General features: G+C 42.0%; 1 protein-coding gene across 12 annotated transcripts in view; it reads left to right on the forward strand.

Annotated features, from left to right (window-relative positions):
• Nucleotides 1–19,924, forward strand: part of nfat5b (nuclear factor of activated T cells 5b) — a 45,463-nt gene that overhangs the window by 21,504 nt on the left and 4,035 nt on the right. For 4 of the 12 annotated variants that reach the window (XM_042062301.1, XM_042062305.1, XM_042062304.1 and 1 more), the window contains exons 3-13: nt 8,648–9,299; nt 10,753–10,942; nt 11,770–11,960; nt 12,382–12,554; nt 13,568–13,702; nt 13,832–13,884; nt 14,252–14,384; nt 14,486–14,557; nt 14,652–14,755; nt 14,885–16,850; nt 17,074–17,314. In XM_042062301.1, coding sequence (XP_041918235.1) covers nt 8,648–9,299; nt 10,753–10,942; nt 11,770–11,960; nt 12,382–12,554; nt 13,568–13,702; nt 13,832–13,884; nt 14,252–14,384; nt 14,486–14,557; nt 14,652–14,755; nt 14,885–16,850; nt 17,074–17,312 — 3,908 coding nt within the window. In that variant the 3' untranslated portion in view covers nt 17,313–17,314. Of the gene's footprint in view, nt 1–25; nt 9,300–10,752; nt 10,943–11,769; nt 11,961–12,381; nt 12,555–13,567; nt 13,703–13,831; nt 13,885–14,251; nt 14,385–14,485; nt 14,558–14,651; nt 14,756–14,884; nt 16,851–17,073; nt 17,315–19,924 lie in introns of those variants that run through there. The other 8 variants (XM_042062309.1, XM_042062310.1, XM_042062312.1 and 5 more) reach the window with 8 other exon arrangements.

Raw genomic sequence — 19,924 nt, forward strand, 5'->3', positions numbered from 1 at the left:
CTGATGGCCACGCTTCTTTAGGCTACCTGCAAGACATGGCCTAGGCCATGCCACACAGGCCTAGGCAGCATGCAATGCAAGTGTTGGCACTGGGGAACCTAGACTTACTTTATGAGCAGGCAGGGTTCATCTTGGATTGATATTGGGGGCTTAATGTGAGAGAAGATGACATTTAGAATTGCAGATATCACACACACACACACACACACACAAACAGGCCTGGAGTGCTGAAGACCGGAGTTACGAGGCCTAAGTTCCCTCTCTCCCTTTTTGGGCACTCGGGCAAACAGCAAATAAGCCACACCCTCTAGACCAACTTTTTTGGGAAGAAAGACATCTTCACATTTGTGTGTTGGCTATGTGTGTTCAATAATAATTGGTGTTTTTAGCCTCTCTGTTTTCCCCAGGAGAAACATGTGAAATGTCTGATGACAAAACAGCCTTCCTGACCTGACCTCTCTCAGGTCTATCTTTGTTTATATTTGGTGGATAGGACCTAGGAATTACCAAGCTATAGTTAGTGTGCCTTACCAAAGTCTGAACAAGCAGGCTTAATGGCTTAAGAGTGAATGCACTGTATATATACTAATATATACTAATAAATACAGTTATTTTCATAATTATCTACATGCACAAATTAATGCAATCCTATAAACTTAGTTTACTGTGTAAAAAACATAGGTTTTTTGCACATTTTAGAAGTTTTTTTAGAATTTTAGAAATTTTAGAGAATAAAGCTAAATCAATGCCATTGTAGCTGCATGCAATTTCAGAATAAGCTTAAAAGTCCTACTGTCTCGCCCCTGCTGGGTACACTGTGCCTTGCAGTTGGAGTCAAAGGAAACTACATTAGATTTTACATGTCAAATAATTACTTGAAAGGAGACATCTCTGCTCCATTTGAAAAATCAAGTCCATTTATCTTGGCTGCTGAAGTACTCCCCAAGTACAGTTTGTTTGGGGATAAAAACATAAACTTGAATCGTCTTGTATCTTAAAACTTCAAAACGAGACAAAGCATTGGCTACCCTTTCAATCCAGAAAGGGAAGTTAGAGCAACTTCCCCCAAATTTCAATTGGCTATCATGTTTCCAAATGTCTCACTAAACATGTTTAGGGAAATATTTGTTCCAGACTGAAACCAATACTTTCCAGGTACAAAACCATCTCGGTACTGCTCACAATAATCATTGTTTGCCATCGAATCAGTGATGCCAAAAATGAGGAAAGGTGGACATCACTTCCTGTTCATGTGTTTGTGCTTTTTTTCAACCAATTAAGCATTTTGTTTACAGCTTAATCAAGCACTTGGTGTTGAATAACAAAAATGCAAGATGGTGGCGGAAAACAGCAGTCAGTTAGGCTACTTAAAATCTTTTTAAACTCTTCTTGACGGGCCAAGGAGGACTTTAAAGGCAAAAGGAAGATTTCTCCAGCACCAACCTTTCAGTTCAAAAATTTGTATTTGAACATTCAAAATGCGATTCACTTTAGTGTCTTTTACTCTGCCCCTTTATCATAGTACCCAGGTTTAGGGTGAGTTTGAATAAACCAGGAGTCTGTTGCCTTTGGACATCAGTACCTAACTGCAGCCAATGCATCCCTGTGACGAGGCAGGACTTGCTTGCTGTAGCTGGAGGAAGGTGAAGTATTTCTAAGCTTAAATGAATCTTAATTCGGGACTGTAGGTTTCACTGCAAATTGGCCTTACATCTTCTGGCTGTTTTCTCTTCTTTTTTAATTCAATATCCTATTTTAATATATATACATATATATTCAAAATGACTCAGATCCTTGAATCAAGGGCTTGTTTTATTCAGTGAGCCTTGTGGTGTGACAGCTGCTGTATAAAGTGGCTGTAAATGTTGTCTGCTCACTGAAGAGGGCAGTTTGTAAAGCAAACTCGCATCAGCACCCAGATTAGGTGTTGGGAAGGGGACTGGAGGCGAGAGTGGGCAAGTGAAGGGGCATCTTCCCCTCCTATCCCCCGTTTATTTTCTTTTTGTTGTTGTTACTCTCTCTGGAGTCACACCTATGAATTTAGCCTGTCGCTCAGGCTATTTACTCACACACTTGTTGTTGTTGTTGTTATTCCAGTCTTACGCTCGCCCACTTCTTTTTTTCCCTTTGTGCCCCTTCCCATAATGCCCTACACAGCCTACTGGTGTGTAAGGGGGAGCCCATACATGAAGCTGCTGCCTCAGTCACTGCCTCAGCGCTATGCTATGCTACCTATGCTAAGCATCAAAAAGACACAAAAGAAAAGAGAGAGTGTGAGAGAGAGACCATGCACTTGACATGTCGACCACCTCTACTTCTTGCCTGCTACTGAAAACTGCTATTCATAGCTTTGCCTGCCATGACACAGTCACTGCTAGAGTCCCTGTGTTGAACTGTAGCTTGACCCGGCTTCCCCCTTTCGAGCTCTCTTGACCTCACCCCCTTGCTACTAACACTCAGCCTTCAGAGCTTGCACTCCCCTCTTCTCTTCCCTGCCTGTCTTTGGGAAATGGCTAAAGTCAATAGTGCTACAGGGAAGGCTTTGGGGGTGACTTCATGTAAAATGTTTTAAATGGCTCCTAATTTATACCCCAATATGTTTTTTCAAAGAAGCTCCCTTTTTTGTTAAACTGTTGTTTTTTATGCCATTGTCTGTTATTTGTTTCCCTTGTTTGAATGTCTGTCTAAGTTGAGCCTGAATCATTGATGTATGACGTCAACTTTCTTCCTTGCCTTTCAGTTCATCCAGAGAGTTTTGAAAAATAGAAGGGGGTGGGTGTGGTGGGGGGGGGGTTGAGATAATAAGGGTTAATTAAACCGAGGTGTTGCATTTATAATGAATGATTATGACTCCTGTTCAGAAACCTGACCATGTTTTCATTTGGCGACATATCAGAGAGTTCAGAGAAAGCTAACTGCATGCGTGGCACACATGGCTGTCTTTTAAACCAGTGCTTGCAGAAAACCTTATTACACACTAGGCTTCAAGTAGCCTTGCATTCAAAGAGTGGTGTCCAAGCACTTACCAGGATATGTGCTTGTTTTTATTTGTGACTGCAAGGCTGTGTGAATACACATAATGTTGTACTTTTTTGTTTGGGATCTATGGATGTTTTTTTCCATTAATAAACCTAACTTGCATTTTAGCTGGGCTCCGCAGACATCCGAATGGGTTTTGTGAGAATGTGTCAGTAATGAAGACACTTAGTCCCAGGGGCACTTAACCCATCAAATCTCAACCAGGGTGCCACCTAGGTCGGTCTGTCTGTCTTTTAGACTTTTTTTACTATTGTTTTGTTTTGTTTTTCATGTATTTCAGATTGTGTCTGAATGCACTTTTAGTGTACCTCTTTTACTTTTTTTGTAGTGACAAATTCTGTTCGTCACAGTGTGGTTGTCGAGGGCAAGAGTGCAGCATTTTGGCTGCTACCATGGTCACATAGGTGGAGGCAAGGGCTTGTCGGTTGTATGAGTCATGGGAAATTTTTATTCTGACTCCTCTTCCAAAGGAGAATATTAAATAGCGTGATTCTGATGTCTGTAGAGGCCGATTGATTTTTCCTTGGTCTTGACTCTGTGAGATCTGTTTGGTGTTTTTGTCTCCTTGATACAGTCAAAGATCATATGACCAACCATCCCATTGCTTCCATCTGCTGGGACCTTCTAAGTACCTCAGACATTTGAATGTCTTCAGTACCTTGGAGAAACTGGGCTGTTCTTTTGCAGCTACTTTCAGTATGATAAGATAACGCTTTAAATACATTTTTACAAAGCAAACTTCAAATACGCACAATGTACTAAAATACTATGCTTGATCAACAGGTAGTAAGTATTTACTGGTAGTACATTTAATTTAGTAATTTGTTAGAATTCTTCCATGACAGCAAATGCTGTTAGAACTAGATCAACAAAATAATCAGTCTTTTGTTAACTGCATCTAGTTTGAATATTGAATACCAATGCATTTCATTATTTGCTGTCTTAATACAAAAACATTGCTCATGTTTCTGATTTAAGAAAGCTCTCAAATTTCGGCAATGTAAGTCAATATAAATAGTCCCTCTGTTAGAGGCGCCACACCTCCCTGTGCCCAGTTAGCATGGAGGAATCAGTTAAGCAAGAGATCGGTCAACATTAACGACCAAAGTGCCACATTTCTCAGGGTTATCAGATAAACAACACAGAGTCTATTTCAAAATACTATATATAATTTCTTAACATGTTAGTTGTCACCTACAGTATATGTCAGAGGTAGACCTACTGATGAGTGAGCATGATGATCAATTGAATTGAGGCTTCAGTTTCTGTTGGGGCAGCCTATTGGGGAGGCAAAGGTGACGTCCCTTTTTATTAAAGCATGTCGGCAGGCTGAACCAAAGGCTTCAGATGACATAACATGCCCGATCTTTAGTGTTGTATATCAAAACAAAAATTAAAACTCTGGTATGAAGTGTGTTCCACTAGGCATAATACTGTTATGATCCATACCTTTTTTATATATCCCGAAGTTGATCTTGTATTTCGTAGTTGAAGATGCCTATATGACACAATTGCTTTCTTTTCAGAATGACTTTTGCTAAAAATTAAGAATGTTAAATAAAGAATAGGAGGGTAACTCATGTAGAATGCATGATATTACACGGGAGGAGTTGTTATAATCATCTTAAAGTAGCTGCAAATCCATCACTGTGGTTCCAATCATTTGGTCTTAATGGTGTTTTATGCTGCACTTTTTTGCATGGTTTAACATTGTCTGGCATTTTACTCCTTAACATAAAGAAAATACATTCTTATGAAGTACTTTTGATAAATTCATTCATTTAACTAATGCTTGATTTTCCTCAGTCTAGAGTTATACCTGTTGCTTTAAAATCTTTTGATTTATTTAATATTGGTTAATGGTCTCTCTGCAATGTGTGAAAATGGAACTTACTTGTGTCGGTTATACTAAGGGTGAAAGGGGAACAAGCTAATTTATTGTCCACTTTTGATAACTCCAGTGTCATGAAATTTGCCTTGTTTTAAAGAGTAGTGTCCAACGTCAGTGGGTATGTGGGTTTCCGCAATCCACTTATGGACCGTTTGGCTTATATGCTCTTGTAGTTGAGGTTTAGTTGAGAGACATTTAGTTGATAATTCACTGCCCTCAATGAATTCACTGTGCCTTTAAGACGCATGTGTGTGCTAGAGTGTATGTTTGTACGAGTTTCTCATAGTCATGTTGGAATGTTTGAGCGATCCTTATGTTAGTCAGTTTCTATGTGAACATTTTATATTAACATATTCTTCTGTTGTCTATGTATTTGCTTTGTGTGGATCATGTCGCTCGACTCTGGAATTATTGTAATTGGCCAAATTTGGATTGCTTGCTTGTGAGGGAGCCTTTTCTGCTTTCTGTTTTATTTGTTTTAAAGCATCTTAAAGGTACAGGGTCTCTATAGTTGATGGGTTTCCAAATGTCCTCCTAGACGTGAAGAGATGTGGATACCAGCAAAGAGCTGCACTGTTTGAAAGCATTCTTTTGCATCAGACATTCTGAATTTCGGTGGTCAAATGTGTGGTGTTGCTTTCTTTTGTACGTTGCATCTTGTTTTTACCACTGTCTTGTGTCTGATGTCTGCTGAATATTTCAAGTTACAGTCGTGACCAAAAATATTGTCACCCGGAAACATTTTTACATTTTTAAAAAAAATAATATTTGGCACAGTGTTCAATGTTAAGAGGACTAATTAAGCAGGTTCTATAGTGATTTTTCACTCTTCTTGGATCTCTGCATAAGCGGTTATCCCAATGATTTTGGCAAATGACTTAAATGCTGCCTTCACAGATACCGGCTCAAAGACCATGAGGCGTTTAAAATTTCCCTATGTCAGGAAGTTTGCTTTTTGAGGACATTATTTCATGTGAACACGTTTTGTGTGAACTTTGGCATGACCTGCCTCACCAGAGAGCTGTCCTTTGGTCTCAGTTCACATGACATTTTCCCAGAATATTTTTTACATGTTCTGGTGTGGTTGGGCAAATTAAAGACTGGCCTTCTACTGTCTGCTGGGAGCTCTCTGGCGTTTCTAGCCTTATAACCAGTGACTAGTTGTGTGATGGTCAGATCTGTTTGTCATTTGACTCAATAGCCTTCATCCATTCTTTGAAGAAAATGTTTTGTTTTCCAGCCACAGTGGCTGGTATGCTGTGTGGTAAAATTATTTTACCAGCAACTCAAGCTTTGTACCAATCATTTCTATAATCTTTTTAAATAAAAATATGGAAATGTATAACCTGACACAAACCTGATTCACTCCATAACATCTGTTATTGGCACAAAAAGAATGGAACAATTGAGACAATGTTATTCCAATTTTATTTGGAAGACATCAAATGAGTAGATGTCCAACTGTCAAATATTCTAACAAGGCCAGCCTTATTGCCACGATTCAGGTAGATACCTAAATTGCATCGCAGACTTCCAGGTAGATGCCACAAGACCTCACTCACTCCTTCATACTCTCCCCGACATCAGTTATTTCACTCGCTCTTAAAATTTGTGGTCCAGGAACATTTCTCTGATCTCTGCTGTCTTTCTACCAGTAAGTCCACACAAGCTGCAGCATTACATTCTGGTGGATTATTCAGATGGGCTAATGTTGCTTTGGTGATTTGTTTACCGCAACTGAAAAGTTTAACAAACTAAAAACAAAGTCGGTTCTAGCTGCCACTAACCCTAGCCATCAGGAATGCCTTGATTTGCTTGTGTATTATTTAAAAGACACTGCAGTATTACAGTGATTCAATAGTGACCTATTGTTGCATCAAGACATTAGTCCCACATATTTGACCATTTGGAAGTGTAAATCAAAACTGGTATTTCAGAGGGCACCATAAACAAGAAGATTTGAATTTATACCTGGGTGATTCCTAAACCTGAATAGCTGTTTTCTTAGTGAATTCCAAACACCTAACTCCTAACCTCCAGCAAGCAGTCTGTAAGACTCAAAATCACAATCCAGACAGGTCATCTCACAGAAATTAGTAGTGTACATATCAAAATCACAAATGCCTGGCCCTTATGTAGGCCTGCAGACAATCCTTTTACTGCTCTTTCCTTTTACTGTTAAAAGGCAGTTAAGCATTACTTGATGTGATGTGAGTAGCGACAGTTTGGCTGGAAATATGTTTAGGTGGTTGTATTATAAACCCTGCTGTCTGATGTCGAAATGTCCTGTCATACCTTTGCCCAAACATTCATTCAAATGTTGGTGGACTCAGATAAGTATGTTTGTGCTCTTTTGAGCTACACTTTTCCTGTACTCAATAAAACTGCAGTGGAAATGTGGCCCATATGTACTGCCGTATGAGGATGAACATTTTGTTTCCCTGGCAATACACTCTTTTTATGTACTTTGCCTGCTAAGGTGAAAAAAGTGTATGCAATATCCATCCCATAACTTGCAGACATGCAACTGTGTTCATGTAGCTGAGCTGTGTGATTATATTGGTTCAATACAACCAACCTTAATTTGTTTCTACTGCACAGAAGTGAATGTGAGGTTTGATATGTGATATCTGAATGTGATACTTCTGATAACTTCTTACTAATTTGTCCTTTCTGATCACTCTCATCATATCAAAAACCATAATCTAAATCATCATTCTTTGCCAAAAAAGTAACTAATTACAATCAAAATGTAGTCTGTATTTGTCTTTCATGTATGATCCCATTTTTGTCCTACCTGCATGATTACTCAGTGTTCCTGACATTTCAAATTCCTTGATGATGGGAATGCTTTCAAAATGTAGCCTTTGCTTGAGTATTCACATCATACTGCAGAAACAGTTTTGGGGCACAAAAAAGCAGATGGTTGAGCAGGTCTCTTGAAAAAAGTTCCATTTTCACAAAAAAAAAATCATCTGAATACTTTATTTCAACATATTTTTTATGGTGGTCAGCTTTTATTGCTCATTCGTTGTCTCGTTTTTATTCCAGGAAGTTCCCTCTGAAGCAGGGAGTGTCTGCATATAAAATGGTCTGCAGGTCTCTGCTTCATAGGTCAGAAGCTGGTTTATTCTGTTCTAAGTGGCTACGCTCAGTCCCAACCACCAAATTGTTTGAACCACTATAAGAAAAAGAACCAATTGGCATGCATCATCTTACACATGACAGGGATGAAGATTCGTAGTGTACCATTTTACTTAAAGTGAAATAGCTGGACATTTTTAGTGTAAATATACATATAATGATTTTACACACTGCCTAAAAGTTTACCGTATCAATTATAAAACATTTAAAACACAAATGAAAAACATATACAATGGCTAACAAATATTAGTTTTGCTTATTTTAACAAATATGCATTCCCAAATTAATGCTTGCTCCTCCTCGTAATTTTTCTTTATGCCTTCTTTTTAGCATTTTAACATTTTATGAATGAAACAACCTTTATCACTTTTTTTTCCAAGTTGCACACATTACACTCAGCCACACACTCACACCATGATGCATTAAAACAAAAAACAAATATCAAATTATAATTGGGATGAAATTTTTGTTTAAAAAAAAGCAGTCGTTGCTCACATTTCGCTGCTTGAATGGGACTGCTAGCCAGCATATGTGTAGAGGCCTTTATTCACTGTCTAATTGTGCACACTGCAGATGCTTCATCCACCTCCTCTCCTCTGACCATGGGAAGTCCCTGCAGTGCTTTTCCCACCTCTTCCAGCTCTAAGACGCACTCCTCTACCTCAGCCACTGTGCGGCCACCCGCATCCAGCACCTGCACTCCAGGAGAAGTAAGTAGTCGGGGGTTGTCTGAGCTGTTGGATGCAGAGGGCAAACTGTGTGGAAGCAGCAGCACCACCAGGTCCATGGGAAAGAAAGGAGGAGGAGGAGGAGGAGGATGTGGTGGTGGAGGAGGAGGAGGAATGGCTGCCCAGCAGACCCAGCCGCATCACCAGATGACTCCATCCAAGCGCTCTGTGTTGAACATCTCGCCCCCGCCAGAGGACCTCTTTGATGACAGCCGCATGTCCTGTCAAGACGAGCTGTCGCTGGACTCGGAGCAGAGCAACAGCATCTGGACAGATAACTCTGTGTCTAACTTCAGCATCATCAGCTCCAGCTCCTACAACGACAACACAGAGGTGCCGCGCAAGGCCCGCAAGCGCACACCACGCCAGAGGCCCGGACCAAAGCCCATCTCGCAGCAGGAGACCAGCATGGACATGTTTGATGCCGACAGTGCCAAAGCACCACACTTTGTACTCTCCCAGCTGGGCCCGGACAGCAAGGCCGGCACCAAAGGAAGGTAAGGGTCCCAGTTCTGGACAGTCTGTCTTGTAGTACGATGTCAAGTGGCTCTATATCAAATACAAAGCAAGACAATGAGAGTGTGCAAATATAGTGTGTTCAAGACCATTCAAATCCTACAGAATAATACACATTAGCCCCTTTAACCAGATGAAGCTGATGTTGCTTCAGCTAGTCTATAGTTGGCTCTGTAACATAATGAACCTCTCATCATGTTGTAAAACAGCTCTGTCCAGAGTCTCTCCAGGCCTGGTAGAACTACTGTAGGCTATGAAGAAACCTATATCTTTTTTCATTTAGTTTCATATTGCGGAAACTTACTTGGAATGATTCTGCACTGCTGCAGTATATAGTTTGGTAAAAGCTCTGAACCCGTGTGGGTGTTTAATTTGTTGAGCTTTCAGATGCATAAACTGATCCACTGAACTGTGGCTAGTGAAAGGCAGCTAACATGTTTGAACAGGAAACCTGACACTGTAGAGTTTCTCCTTGTTTATAAATTAACACAGAGATCCAAGGCAGGGTGGGGCTAGGTACATGTGAATCTGGAGGCAACTTATTTGGTTGTTAAATCACTATAACAACAAGTCAGTTTGGAGAAGTTTAGTAGGCACCGTATATCATATTATAGATCATATAATAATGGGAGCATTTGATCAGTAAGGGCAACAGAATAATATATATTTTAAATATATCTGAGTAGTAGTAACGTGTCTGAGCAGGACCTTTCACTCCTTCTGTGTGTTTGCTCTGTTGAATGCAGCCCAAGCATACTTTTTAAATTGCAGTAGATGGACCTGATCCGTCTCCCTCCCAAAGTTAATGTTAATGTCTCCGCATAAGTGCATGTGGTGTGTGGGGGCCTTGGGGGTGTAGGTGGGGCGTTGGGGGCCCAGCCTGGCTGTAACTCTCGTAATGGATGAGCTCCAAGTCCTGCCAAGGCCTTTCCCACTCAGAGGAAGTGTGTTGCCAGAAGTGGGGCCCGTCCTTCCCTTCCTTAGATAAATGAACACAAGCTTCACATAGTTCTGGAGTCCCACACACACAGATCCCTCTCCCCTAGGCCAGGCTTGGAGCGAGACCGCTTCCTACTCACTGGAGACACTGACTGACTGTATCTCTCTGTCACATACACACTTTCGCATGTAATTAGTTGGCTGATTGCTATGAAAAACTGACCTCTGAAATCCTGTCATATCTTACGCTGAAGATGTAGAAGATTTACATGTGACTAATATGATGTCATTGTGAAAGCAGTTACACAAACAGCACTTTTTTTCTCTCCTTTGCCCGATACCCCAGTGAGAATTATGGGTATTTTACCTGCTTTCGGACAGGAAACGGGGTGCTGTAACGGAGCAGTTTTTGTCATTGACTTCAACAGTGGTTTTGCATCTATTCTATAGCTACAGCTTTTGAGAGAACCTGATCAGTAGAATTCTCCATTTCAGTTCCACAGACGGACCACAGGGGCCTGGTCCAAAAGGAGGCATTCTCTGTGGGCAGTTCCCTCAGAAGAGCGAGGGCAAGGAGCTGAAGATCCTTGTGCAGCCGGAGACGCAGCACAGAGCCCGCTACCTTACTGAAGGCAGCCGAGGGTCCGTCAAAGACCGCACCCAACAGGGTTTCCCCACTGTCAAGGTGTGGTAAATTACTAAACACACACATATGATTCTGTCCAAATCAAAAACACACGACACACACACACACACACACACATATATACACACACACCTGTACCTACACCATACACCATACGCACACCTACATACACCATACACACATGTACATAATGTGCACATATATAATACTGTTATATGTCAGTCAGTTCTACACTTATCTTGTCTTATTTGAAAAGCTGCCATTAAATCAGCCATGGGTATTGCACAACAGTGTCTCACTGAGAAAACTGTCAGAGGTGGCTTTGGGCCCAGTTCAGACTTGTTTTAAAACTTGATGCAACTGAACTCATACAGCAGTCCTCTTTCTTCCACATATAAAAAAAGTTCATATTTCAATGAGCCTGTTCGAGATCTCTCAACCTGATAAAATAAGGAGAAACCCTATTGTTTTCTCTATCAACATCTATGATTGTATCGCTAAACCGTACTGCATTCCTGGCTCCAGTTACAGATTGGCCCGATACTTCTTGTCACATTTCAAAACCATTTCTGTTTTAGCCTAAAAACCACTTTAAAAGGAAGCTCTGGTGTGAAAACACAAATGAATGGGGAAAGATATTTGTAACACTTCATTTCAACAGTATTACCACATTTTACCATAAGAGCAATCCACCAGATAATGAAATTCCAGAAAGTGACAGACTAAGGACATAGCTATGTTTATAACTATGTCTTCTTTAGCTCTGTCCCATAGCCCATTTAAGAGTGAAAAGACTAAAAAGGATTATGCAAATACATCGGTATTCATATAGCTTAAAATGCCATCTTACTCTGTTTTCTTCTCAGCTGGAAGGTCTGAATGATCTAGTGGTTCTGCAGGTGTTTGTGGGTAATGATGTGGGAAGAGTCAAGCCCCACGGGTTTTACCAGGCTTGTCGGGTAACTGGCCGTAACACCACAGCTTGCAGGGAAGTAGACATTGATGGCACCACCGTCATTGAAGTATCCCTTGAGCCAAGCAACAACATGACTTTGGCGTATGTCACAGTAATGTATATTTGCATTTCACACAATAGGTAGAAAAAATTGTCACAAAATGAAATGTTTTTTTTTTTTTTAGTCTAATTTAACTCCATTTGTATATCCTTAATTTATAGGGCTCCCATACAGTTTATTTGAAGAAAGGCATCAACAATGATAAATTATGTTTTTGTAAATTATATTAGAACCATATAATACATATTGGTGGAAGCCTAGGCAATGACAAACGTATGGTTTAAGAGCCATCAAACAGTGCTTAAACCTCTGGAGAGAGAATGCGCTAAGAAGCTTAAACCCAGAACCTAAAATTAGTATTGTGTGTGTGTGTGTGTTAAAAGTCCACTTAACGATGATTAAAACACAGCACCCAATAGAGGCTCTTCGTAGTCCTCCACTCACAGACTGCTATCTCTACAGGGTGGACTGTGTCGGGATCCTGAAACTGCGCAATGCAGACGTGGAGGCTCGCATCGGGGTGGCCGGCTCCAAGAAGAAGAGCACCCGGGCCAGGCTGGTGTTTCGGGTGAACATCCCACGGGCGGACGGCTCGGTGCTCACGTTACAGACACCCTCCTCGCCCATCCTGTGCAGTGAGTGACCCTGGGTTATTCATAGCCTTCGCCTGCCAGCAGCAGTCTTCTAGGAACCCAGCTGGCTCGCCTGTCACCGCATAGGAGAGGGGGGATTAAGGCAGAGGGATAATGCTCATTTATATCATGAGTGCTGGACAGCGGGAGGGGAAGCGACACAGGGAATTAGATTTTTTTTCCTCTGAGCCTGCTGTTGGATTTTCAAAATGGCACTTAGGTTGTCACTGTAAATTAGAAGTTTTCCACTTGCTATGTACAATTGCGGTTCCTACTTATAGTATACATTATTTTTATTTATCTTTCTGTTTACTTTGCCTTTATAGCCATCCTTCAGCTGTCTTTGTCTATGTTTCTGCGATAGAGGGGATCCATAAAGTTTAAGATGTACTGTAGTCTTGGGCCTTATGGGGTGTGGTGAGGGCGCTCAACAGTAAAAACTGGATGGCTGATGGGCTGAAGAAAGCCTGTCTTTTTTGTGGTTTATCTCAGAGGTCTGTGCTTGAAACAGGAGAGAGGCGAGGGTTCCCTTTGTTTATATGGATTGGGAGTGCAATCTGAGTAGGGGCACCTGTGGTCAGAACGTTATCCACCCCCACACCTACCCCCTCCAGTGAGGCAGAGTTATGAGCAGCCAATGAAAGTTTGCGGTCCCTTTTAAATCAGCCTCTCTGGTACTGAGACGTGAGAAAAGTGTGTTCTTCTAGAGTTATTCTTTTCTCTCACCACAAGATAATTGTGCAATGAAAAGGAAAGAAGCTTCCAGATTTCATACCCTTTGCTGAATTGTCCTTTTCAAAATCCCTGATTGAAATTCCAGACAAAAGACAAGCACTTACTTGTGTATTCCTTGTAGCGGACTTGTCTGACTGACTGTGGTAATTAATATATGGCTATATTTGGTGGCCCCAAAGCTTAATTTGAGAATATTTTTTTGCCATTACCATTACAGTTATCATTCCTGCTGTACGTACATCTCTGTGTCCACTGTGTCAACTCTTTGTTTGTGATGACAGCCCAGCCTGCTGGTTTGCCGGAGATTTTGAAGAAGAGTCTCCACAGCTGCTCTGTAAATGGTGGAGAGGAAGTCTTCATCATCGGGAAGAACTTTCTCAAGGGCACCAAAGTCATGTTTCAGGAGAACATAGGAGGTATGTCATTCTACACAGATCCATAGTCCAAGATTCCAAGCCCAAGACGAGGTGAACTCTGAAAAGAAGCATCAGAAATTACCAAACTTTCATGGCAGGTTTTTTTTTGTTCTCATCATTCATCCACAGATGAGAAGTCATGGAAAACAGAGGCGGAAATCGACATGGAACTATTTCATCAGGTAGATCTTGATGCCGTTATTTATTCTTAAAGATAACATACTGCAGTTTCAATGCGTTGCCTGTACCTCTTTTTCAGTTTGCATCATATAATTAGGCTTATATTGGATTTTGTGGACTTTCCCTCCAACTGAATTGAATTGTGTCATCGTGGCCAGACACACCCTACTCCAGTTTTTGTACTAGCCTACATGCTCTAACCCATGCCAACACCAAGCCTTTCTCTTATGTCCGATCTCACTGTACCATCGTTTGATACACTCTTATCAAGGAGTATATAGTCATATTAACTTGGTCTATTTCATATAAAATGTGTATTTTTATATGCTGAATTCATACTGAAATACTGTCTCATCTCCTTCCATCTAGAACCATGTAATAGCAAAGGTCCCCCCTTATCAAAACCCCAGTATATCCTCTCCTGTATCTGTTGGGATCTTTGTGGTGACCAGCGCAGGCCGCTCTCATGATGTACACGCCTTTACTTACACTCCAGAACCCGGTCAGTGTTACAGTATAATTCCCTGTGGACAAACCCATCATGTAAGGTTCTATTTGTATACATTTTATATGAAATTCAATTTGTTGATGCTTGTTTTCCAGTTAACATTGAGGTACCAGTGAAGAAAGAAGTGTCCTCTCCAGTGAAGCCCTGCTCCTATGAGCAGATGAAAGGTGGCCCATTTATTCACCAAAATTGTGTTTTTAGCTCCTGCTGAATGACCATAATGCCACATCTTAAATATTCTGTATCTTCTTTTTCAAACAGCTATGGATAGTGCCTTAATATCCCCGGTTATACCTCTTGTTAAAAGAGAAGATGTTACTCCAATGGAGGTGTCCAGTAACCCTTTGTCTTCAAGTGTCTTCAAGGTATGTCTTGAACCTCTTTAACTTTATGAAGTTAAGTCTGTGTGCCTATACTTATGCGTTAAACCTTATTTTACCAACGTGCACTGTATGCTCTTTATTTGTATCCTAATAGTGTGTTTCTTTTTGCAGCAGACCCAAGATGTGATGAACTCAACTCAACAGACCTCCAGTATCCCCACAAACAGTGGCTCCTTCTCCAACACCCTGCCTTGCCAGCCGGGTGAACAGGACCAGAGCCAAAGTACCGCTTTTGCCAGCAAAGAGGCCTTGACCACCATACAGAAACAGGACATTGCACCTGCTAGTTCTTTCCCAGTGTCTGGGAAGTCTATGCTCCCACAGGGACCTTTTATGATGCAGGGTATGGAGCAGGAGAGGTCTAACAGTAATGTGAGCACAGTGGTGTCTCTCTCCCAGCTGGGCGATTCTTCCCAGCAGCAAACCCAGCAGCTTCCGCTCCTACCTCTGGATGAGGTGGCACAACTGGAGCAAGCTGTCCGTCAGCTGCAAGCCAAGGGTTACTGCAGCCTTCCGCTGCAGTCAGAGAATCCACTGGCTAAACAGCAGCAGCAGAAACAGCTGCAGCAGCAACAACTGCAACAGCAGCAGCAACAAATTCAGCAGCAACAGCAGATTCAGCAGCAACAAATCCAGCAGCAACAGCAGCAGATTCAGCAACAGCAGCAGATTCAGCAACAGCAGCAGATTCAGCAGCAGCAACAGCTTCAACAACAGCAACAACAACAACAGCAACAGCAACAACAACAACTTCAACAACAGCAACAGCAGCAGCTTCAACAGCAGCAGATTCAGCAACAACAACTTCAACAGCAACAGCTTCAGCAGCAGCAGCAGCAGCAGCAACAACAGCAGCAGCAGCAGCAAGCCCTCGAGAACCTTCAACATCAGATGTTTCCACCGCAGATACCAATGTCCCAAAATCCTTCACAGACCATGGTACAGAACAGTGGCTCCCTCTTCCAGTCATCCCAACAACAGCAGCAACAACAACAGCAACAACAACAGCAACAACAGCAACAGGCAGCTCTCTTCCAGCAAGCCAAAGACCTCCTCTCGATCCAGACCAGTTTCCTCCAGCAGACTCCTTCCCACGCCTCACCACCTCTGTTCCACAACCCCAGTCCCATGTCTGACAGCCAGGACCCACAGGGAGGACTTTTTCACACCCCAAAGACATCTCCTACTCAGGAGCAGGTCCAAGCAGCCCTTTTCCAGAACAGTCTGTCAGCTCTGAACGGCTCCACTCTCCCAGCAGAACCCCAGGCCTCTGCTACGAGCATGTTCCTCTCCCAGAATCCTCTGTCCGGTCCGCTGCCGGTAAATGGAGGCCATCAACAGCAGCTCAATTTCCTGAACTCTCTGCAGACACAGAGTCTGGAGACTCCGTCTGTGTTCCAGAATCAGGCCCAAATGTCTGCCATGCAGCAAAGCACCCCTATGGACCAGCAGCAATGCCCACAGCCTCCGCAGCCTACCCCTCAACAGGGAAACCTCTTTCAGAACCTCACACACTCACCCTCCAACAAACTTCCACAGACTCAGCCACAGCAAACTGGCCTGCTGTTCTGCAGCAACCCTCTGCCTTCTGTCAATCCTGAGCAGGCCTCGAGCCTGCTTTTTGGGAACCAGGCCCAGATGTCCCCTCTGAACACCAATACCATGCCATCCCCAGAGCAGCCCAACCCCAGCCTTCCCTTCTCTCAAGCCAGCATGGTGACTGTGAACAGGCCAAACTCGTCGGAGCCCATGTCATTCCAAAACCAAACGTCTGTGGAAGCGAACAAGCCGCTCCAGCCCAGCATGTTCCAAGACCAGCAACCCATGCAGTTGACCCCCAGCTCTAATGGAGGGTCTGCGCAGTCTGTTACACTCTTCATGACCCAGTCTAATGTGTCCCAAGAGCTACCCCAGGCTTCACTGTTTGCCTCTCAGAATGGAGTAGCAGGGCTCCAGACCACCACCTCTTCGCCCGTGCAGCAGCCAGGAGCGCTGTTCCAGTCGGCAGTGAATGGGACCCTCAACCGGCCTGGACAGACCCAGCAGCCTGGACTCTTCCTGTTTGACCTGCAGAATGGTAAACATTTCTGCTCATGGTCTAGTAGTAGTTCTGTCCTTTTATAGTTCCTGAACAACACAAACAGTTTACATTTTGAACCAAGATTTTGAAAAAGGCTAACTATGTTATTGTAGTACGTTAATGTTAAATGCAGCTTTCCATGTCAACGTTTTTTGTCTGTAATGGTGAATAACCATTATTTGTAGTGTGTAATTTTTTCCAAATTTATTTCCTCTCCCAGATTGTGGTGGATTGATGAATTCTGCTGGAACCACGTTGTCGGATCAGATCATCGCCATCAGCCAGTCGGGTCAGAACCAGAGAGAGGCTGAGGGCCAGATCCAACCAATGCTCACCCAATCTATTTCTGAATCTGGCACAATGCAAAACAGCATGACTGCCAATCAGAACATAGAGAAAATCGATGACCTTCTTGTAAGCCTTCATGAGCAAGGCAACAACTTGTCTCGCTCCTATTAGAGGTAAAAGCCTTAAAGACCCCATGCCACACTTAGTGTTGCACGGTGTATCGATACTAAAAAGGTATCACGATGCCTTCACGCAAAAAACGATACGATTTCAGACGTTTTTAGAATCGATACTTTATTAAAATAATAACGTTCGGTGTCTGTGTGAACTGCTGCTCTCACTGCTCCTTGCACGCATCTAGGCAAGTGGGCGTGTCAAGCAGGCAGCTCTGAGTGAGTGAGTGCGCAGCCAACGTCAACATAGTTCTTTGCTGACAGTTCTAGGCCTTGTGGATTAAAGGAAGGTGCAGTGAAATCTGCAACTATTTCGGATACATCGCGAATAGTGAAGGCAAGCCATCAGGTACACAGAGGCCCGTTTGTAAAATATGTTTCAAAGTCATTTAAAAGCAGTAGGCTACGCATGGAACTTGGCTAAACACCTCGCAGACATATCCCAACATTTTTAAAGAGTTCAAAGAGCGACAGGTTAACGAATATGCTATAGAAAACACGACTACATGGTTAGTGCCAAGTTCTTCTCTTATGTTTTAGTCTAGCCTAAGTGAAACGAGTATGGTTCTCTGGGATAAAGCGAACCTTCCTTCATCAATGAATTTTGACGAGACGAGCTGTAATCATTTTGACGAGACATAACGATCTGTAATCATAGGGTGCTAACGTGATGAAAGCGCAATGTTCACACCAGAATAACATTAGGCTACCATAACTTGTAAACTATCTATTTCATGTTCGGTCAGTACTACTGGTAATATTTGTCATGGCATGTAGACCGCTAATTAAAGTCCACAGCATACCACCAAAGCGTGTTGAGTCCTAATAATAATAGTGGCTTATTGTTACAGTACGTGGTAGCAAATCATGTTATCAAAGAAATAGACGTAATGTAGGAATGCACACAGATATATTGCAACAGGTAATGGTGTAGGCCTATCTGACGAAGACCTGAGTGGTTGGAACTTCGTACTTGTACACTGGGCGCAAAGAAGACTATCCTCACATTTTCCCCTTTGCAACTGTCAAAGAAATCCCATGAACACGGGAAGGCCTAGGGTAGCCTATACTGTACATCAGATGGCCTAAAGATTAGGCCTCTCTGCATAGCATTCAGTGATTTTAACACTGACCTTGATCTAGCCTAGTTTGGCTATTTAAAGCTAGTTTATTGCCAAAACACAACACAATGTAAATGAACTATAACAAACAATAAAGGACTTAATCAGACAAAGAAGGCCTACTATTTTACTGACTATAAAAAAATTATAATTATGTAGGAAGTTTAGAACCCAGAATTGACCTGCACACTACAAAAGTGCACTGAATTCAACACAAATGACTCCATACACTAGGAGGAGGTATGAGTCCTTTCTTCTCCAGATATCTTAGGATTTCGCCGTAGTATCGTTTTAGTATCGAGCATCGCGATATTTATGGCAGGTATCGTATCGAAGTCATAATTTTGGTATCGTGACAACACTAGCCACACTATTTAATTTATTGTGTTATAATCCTTGATGTCCTTTGATTGAGTTTGTAACATTATTTGGGTTGGAAATGCCTTGGATGGCTTATTTCAAGCTATTCTAGCATTGTCTGAAAAGCCTGGTAGAGGAGACGACTGCTTTTCTCATGAATAATTAATATGTAAATAAGCTTTGCTCTGATTGGTAATCCGCAAAAAAACACTGCACTCTGCCTGCAGCAGCAAGCAGGACAGTTGAGAGGTATCCATGGTTACAAATAACTTTTTACTCACTCCCCTCGACTTCTCATGTAACTTACGTTATAGTCTATAGTACCCAAAACATCTGCAACATTTATACTATCCAACCGATTGTGACAGCCAAACCTTTCAACAGTCTTTTTTTAGAGATATAGCAGATGTAAAGTCCTCACGGAGACAACATACAGGCTAATTTTATTGAAAGGAAACGAACGCGGGGAATCGAGCGAGCAGTTATATCATTATCAGAGCCATTATTTTTTTTATGATTTTCAAAACCATAGACTATACAGTCTATGATTGAAACCCCATTCACTCGCTCATAGGGATTTTTTTTTTTGTGAACTGGAAAAGGCAAAAATGACTAGTGTCTACCACACTATAGGTCATGTTACATACCGGCATAACTTTTTAAATAGGATTTCCTTGTGTAGATAAAAGTATTACAGCTGGTGGAGAGGTGGGCAACCTCTGTGATGGCACAACTCCAGGTTTCCAACTTTGATGCAAACCCCCTGATGTTGACGAAGTCATCGTCTTCCAAATGTGCCGAACACAGCACTAATTTGGTACCGTAGTGTTCCCATATTTCACCCAAAATAAATTGTAACCATTTCTCTCTCAACTCCTCTTTCTTTGGCAGAAGATGCAATGTACAGTAGATGTTTTGTTTAGGCATAGCACACAGGTTTGCTGTCGTTCTGCCATTGCAATCAAAATTCTGTAACTAAGCAGCAACTATGTGTATTAGCACTAGTTCAATCTAGATTCTGTCAGAATTTCTGTGGGTGGTTACAAAGGACCATGAATAATAATTAGGCAATGCTACGTATAGCAATGACCGCTTATCCAGTTCCAATTTTTCTGTCTTTTCCTTTCAT

The sequence above is a fragment of the Alosa sapidissima genome, chromosome 14 (assembly GCF_018492685.1).
Source record: "Alosa sapidissima isolate fAloSap1 chromosome 14, fAloSap1.pri, whole genome shotgun sequence".
NCBI lineage: Eukaryota > Metazoa > Chordata > Actinopteri > Clupeiformes > Clupeidae > Alosa > Alosa sapidissima.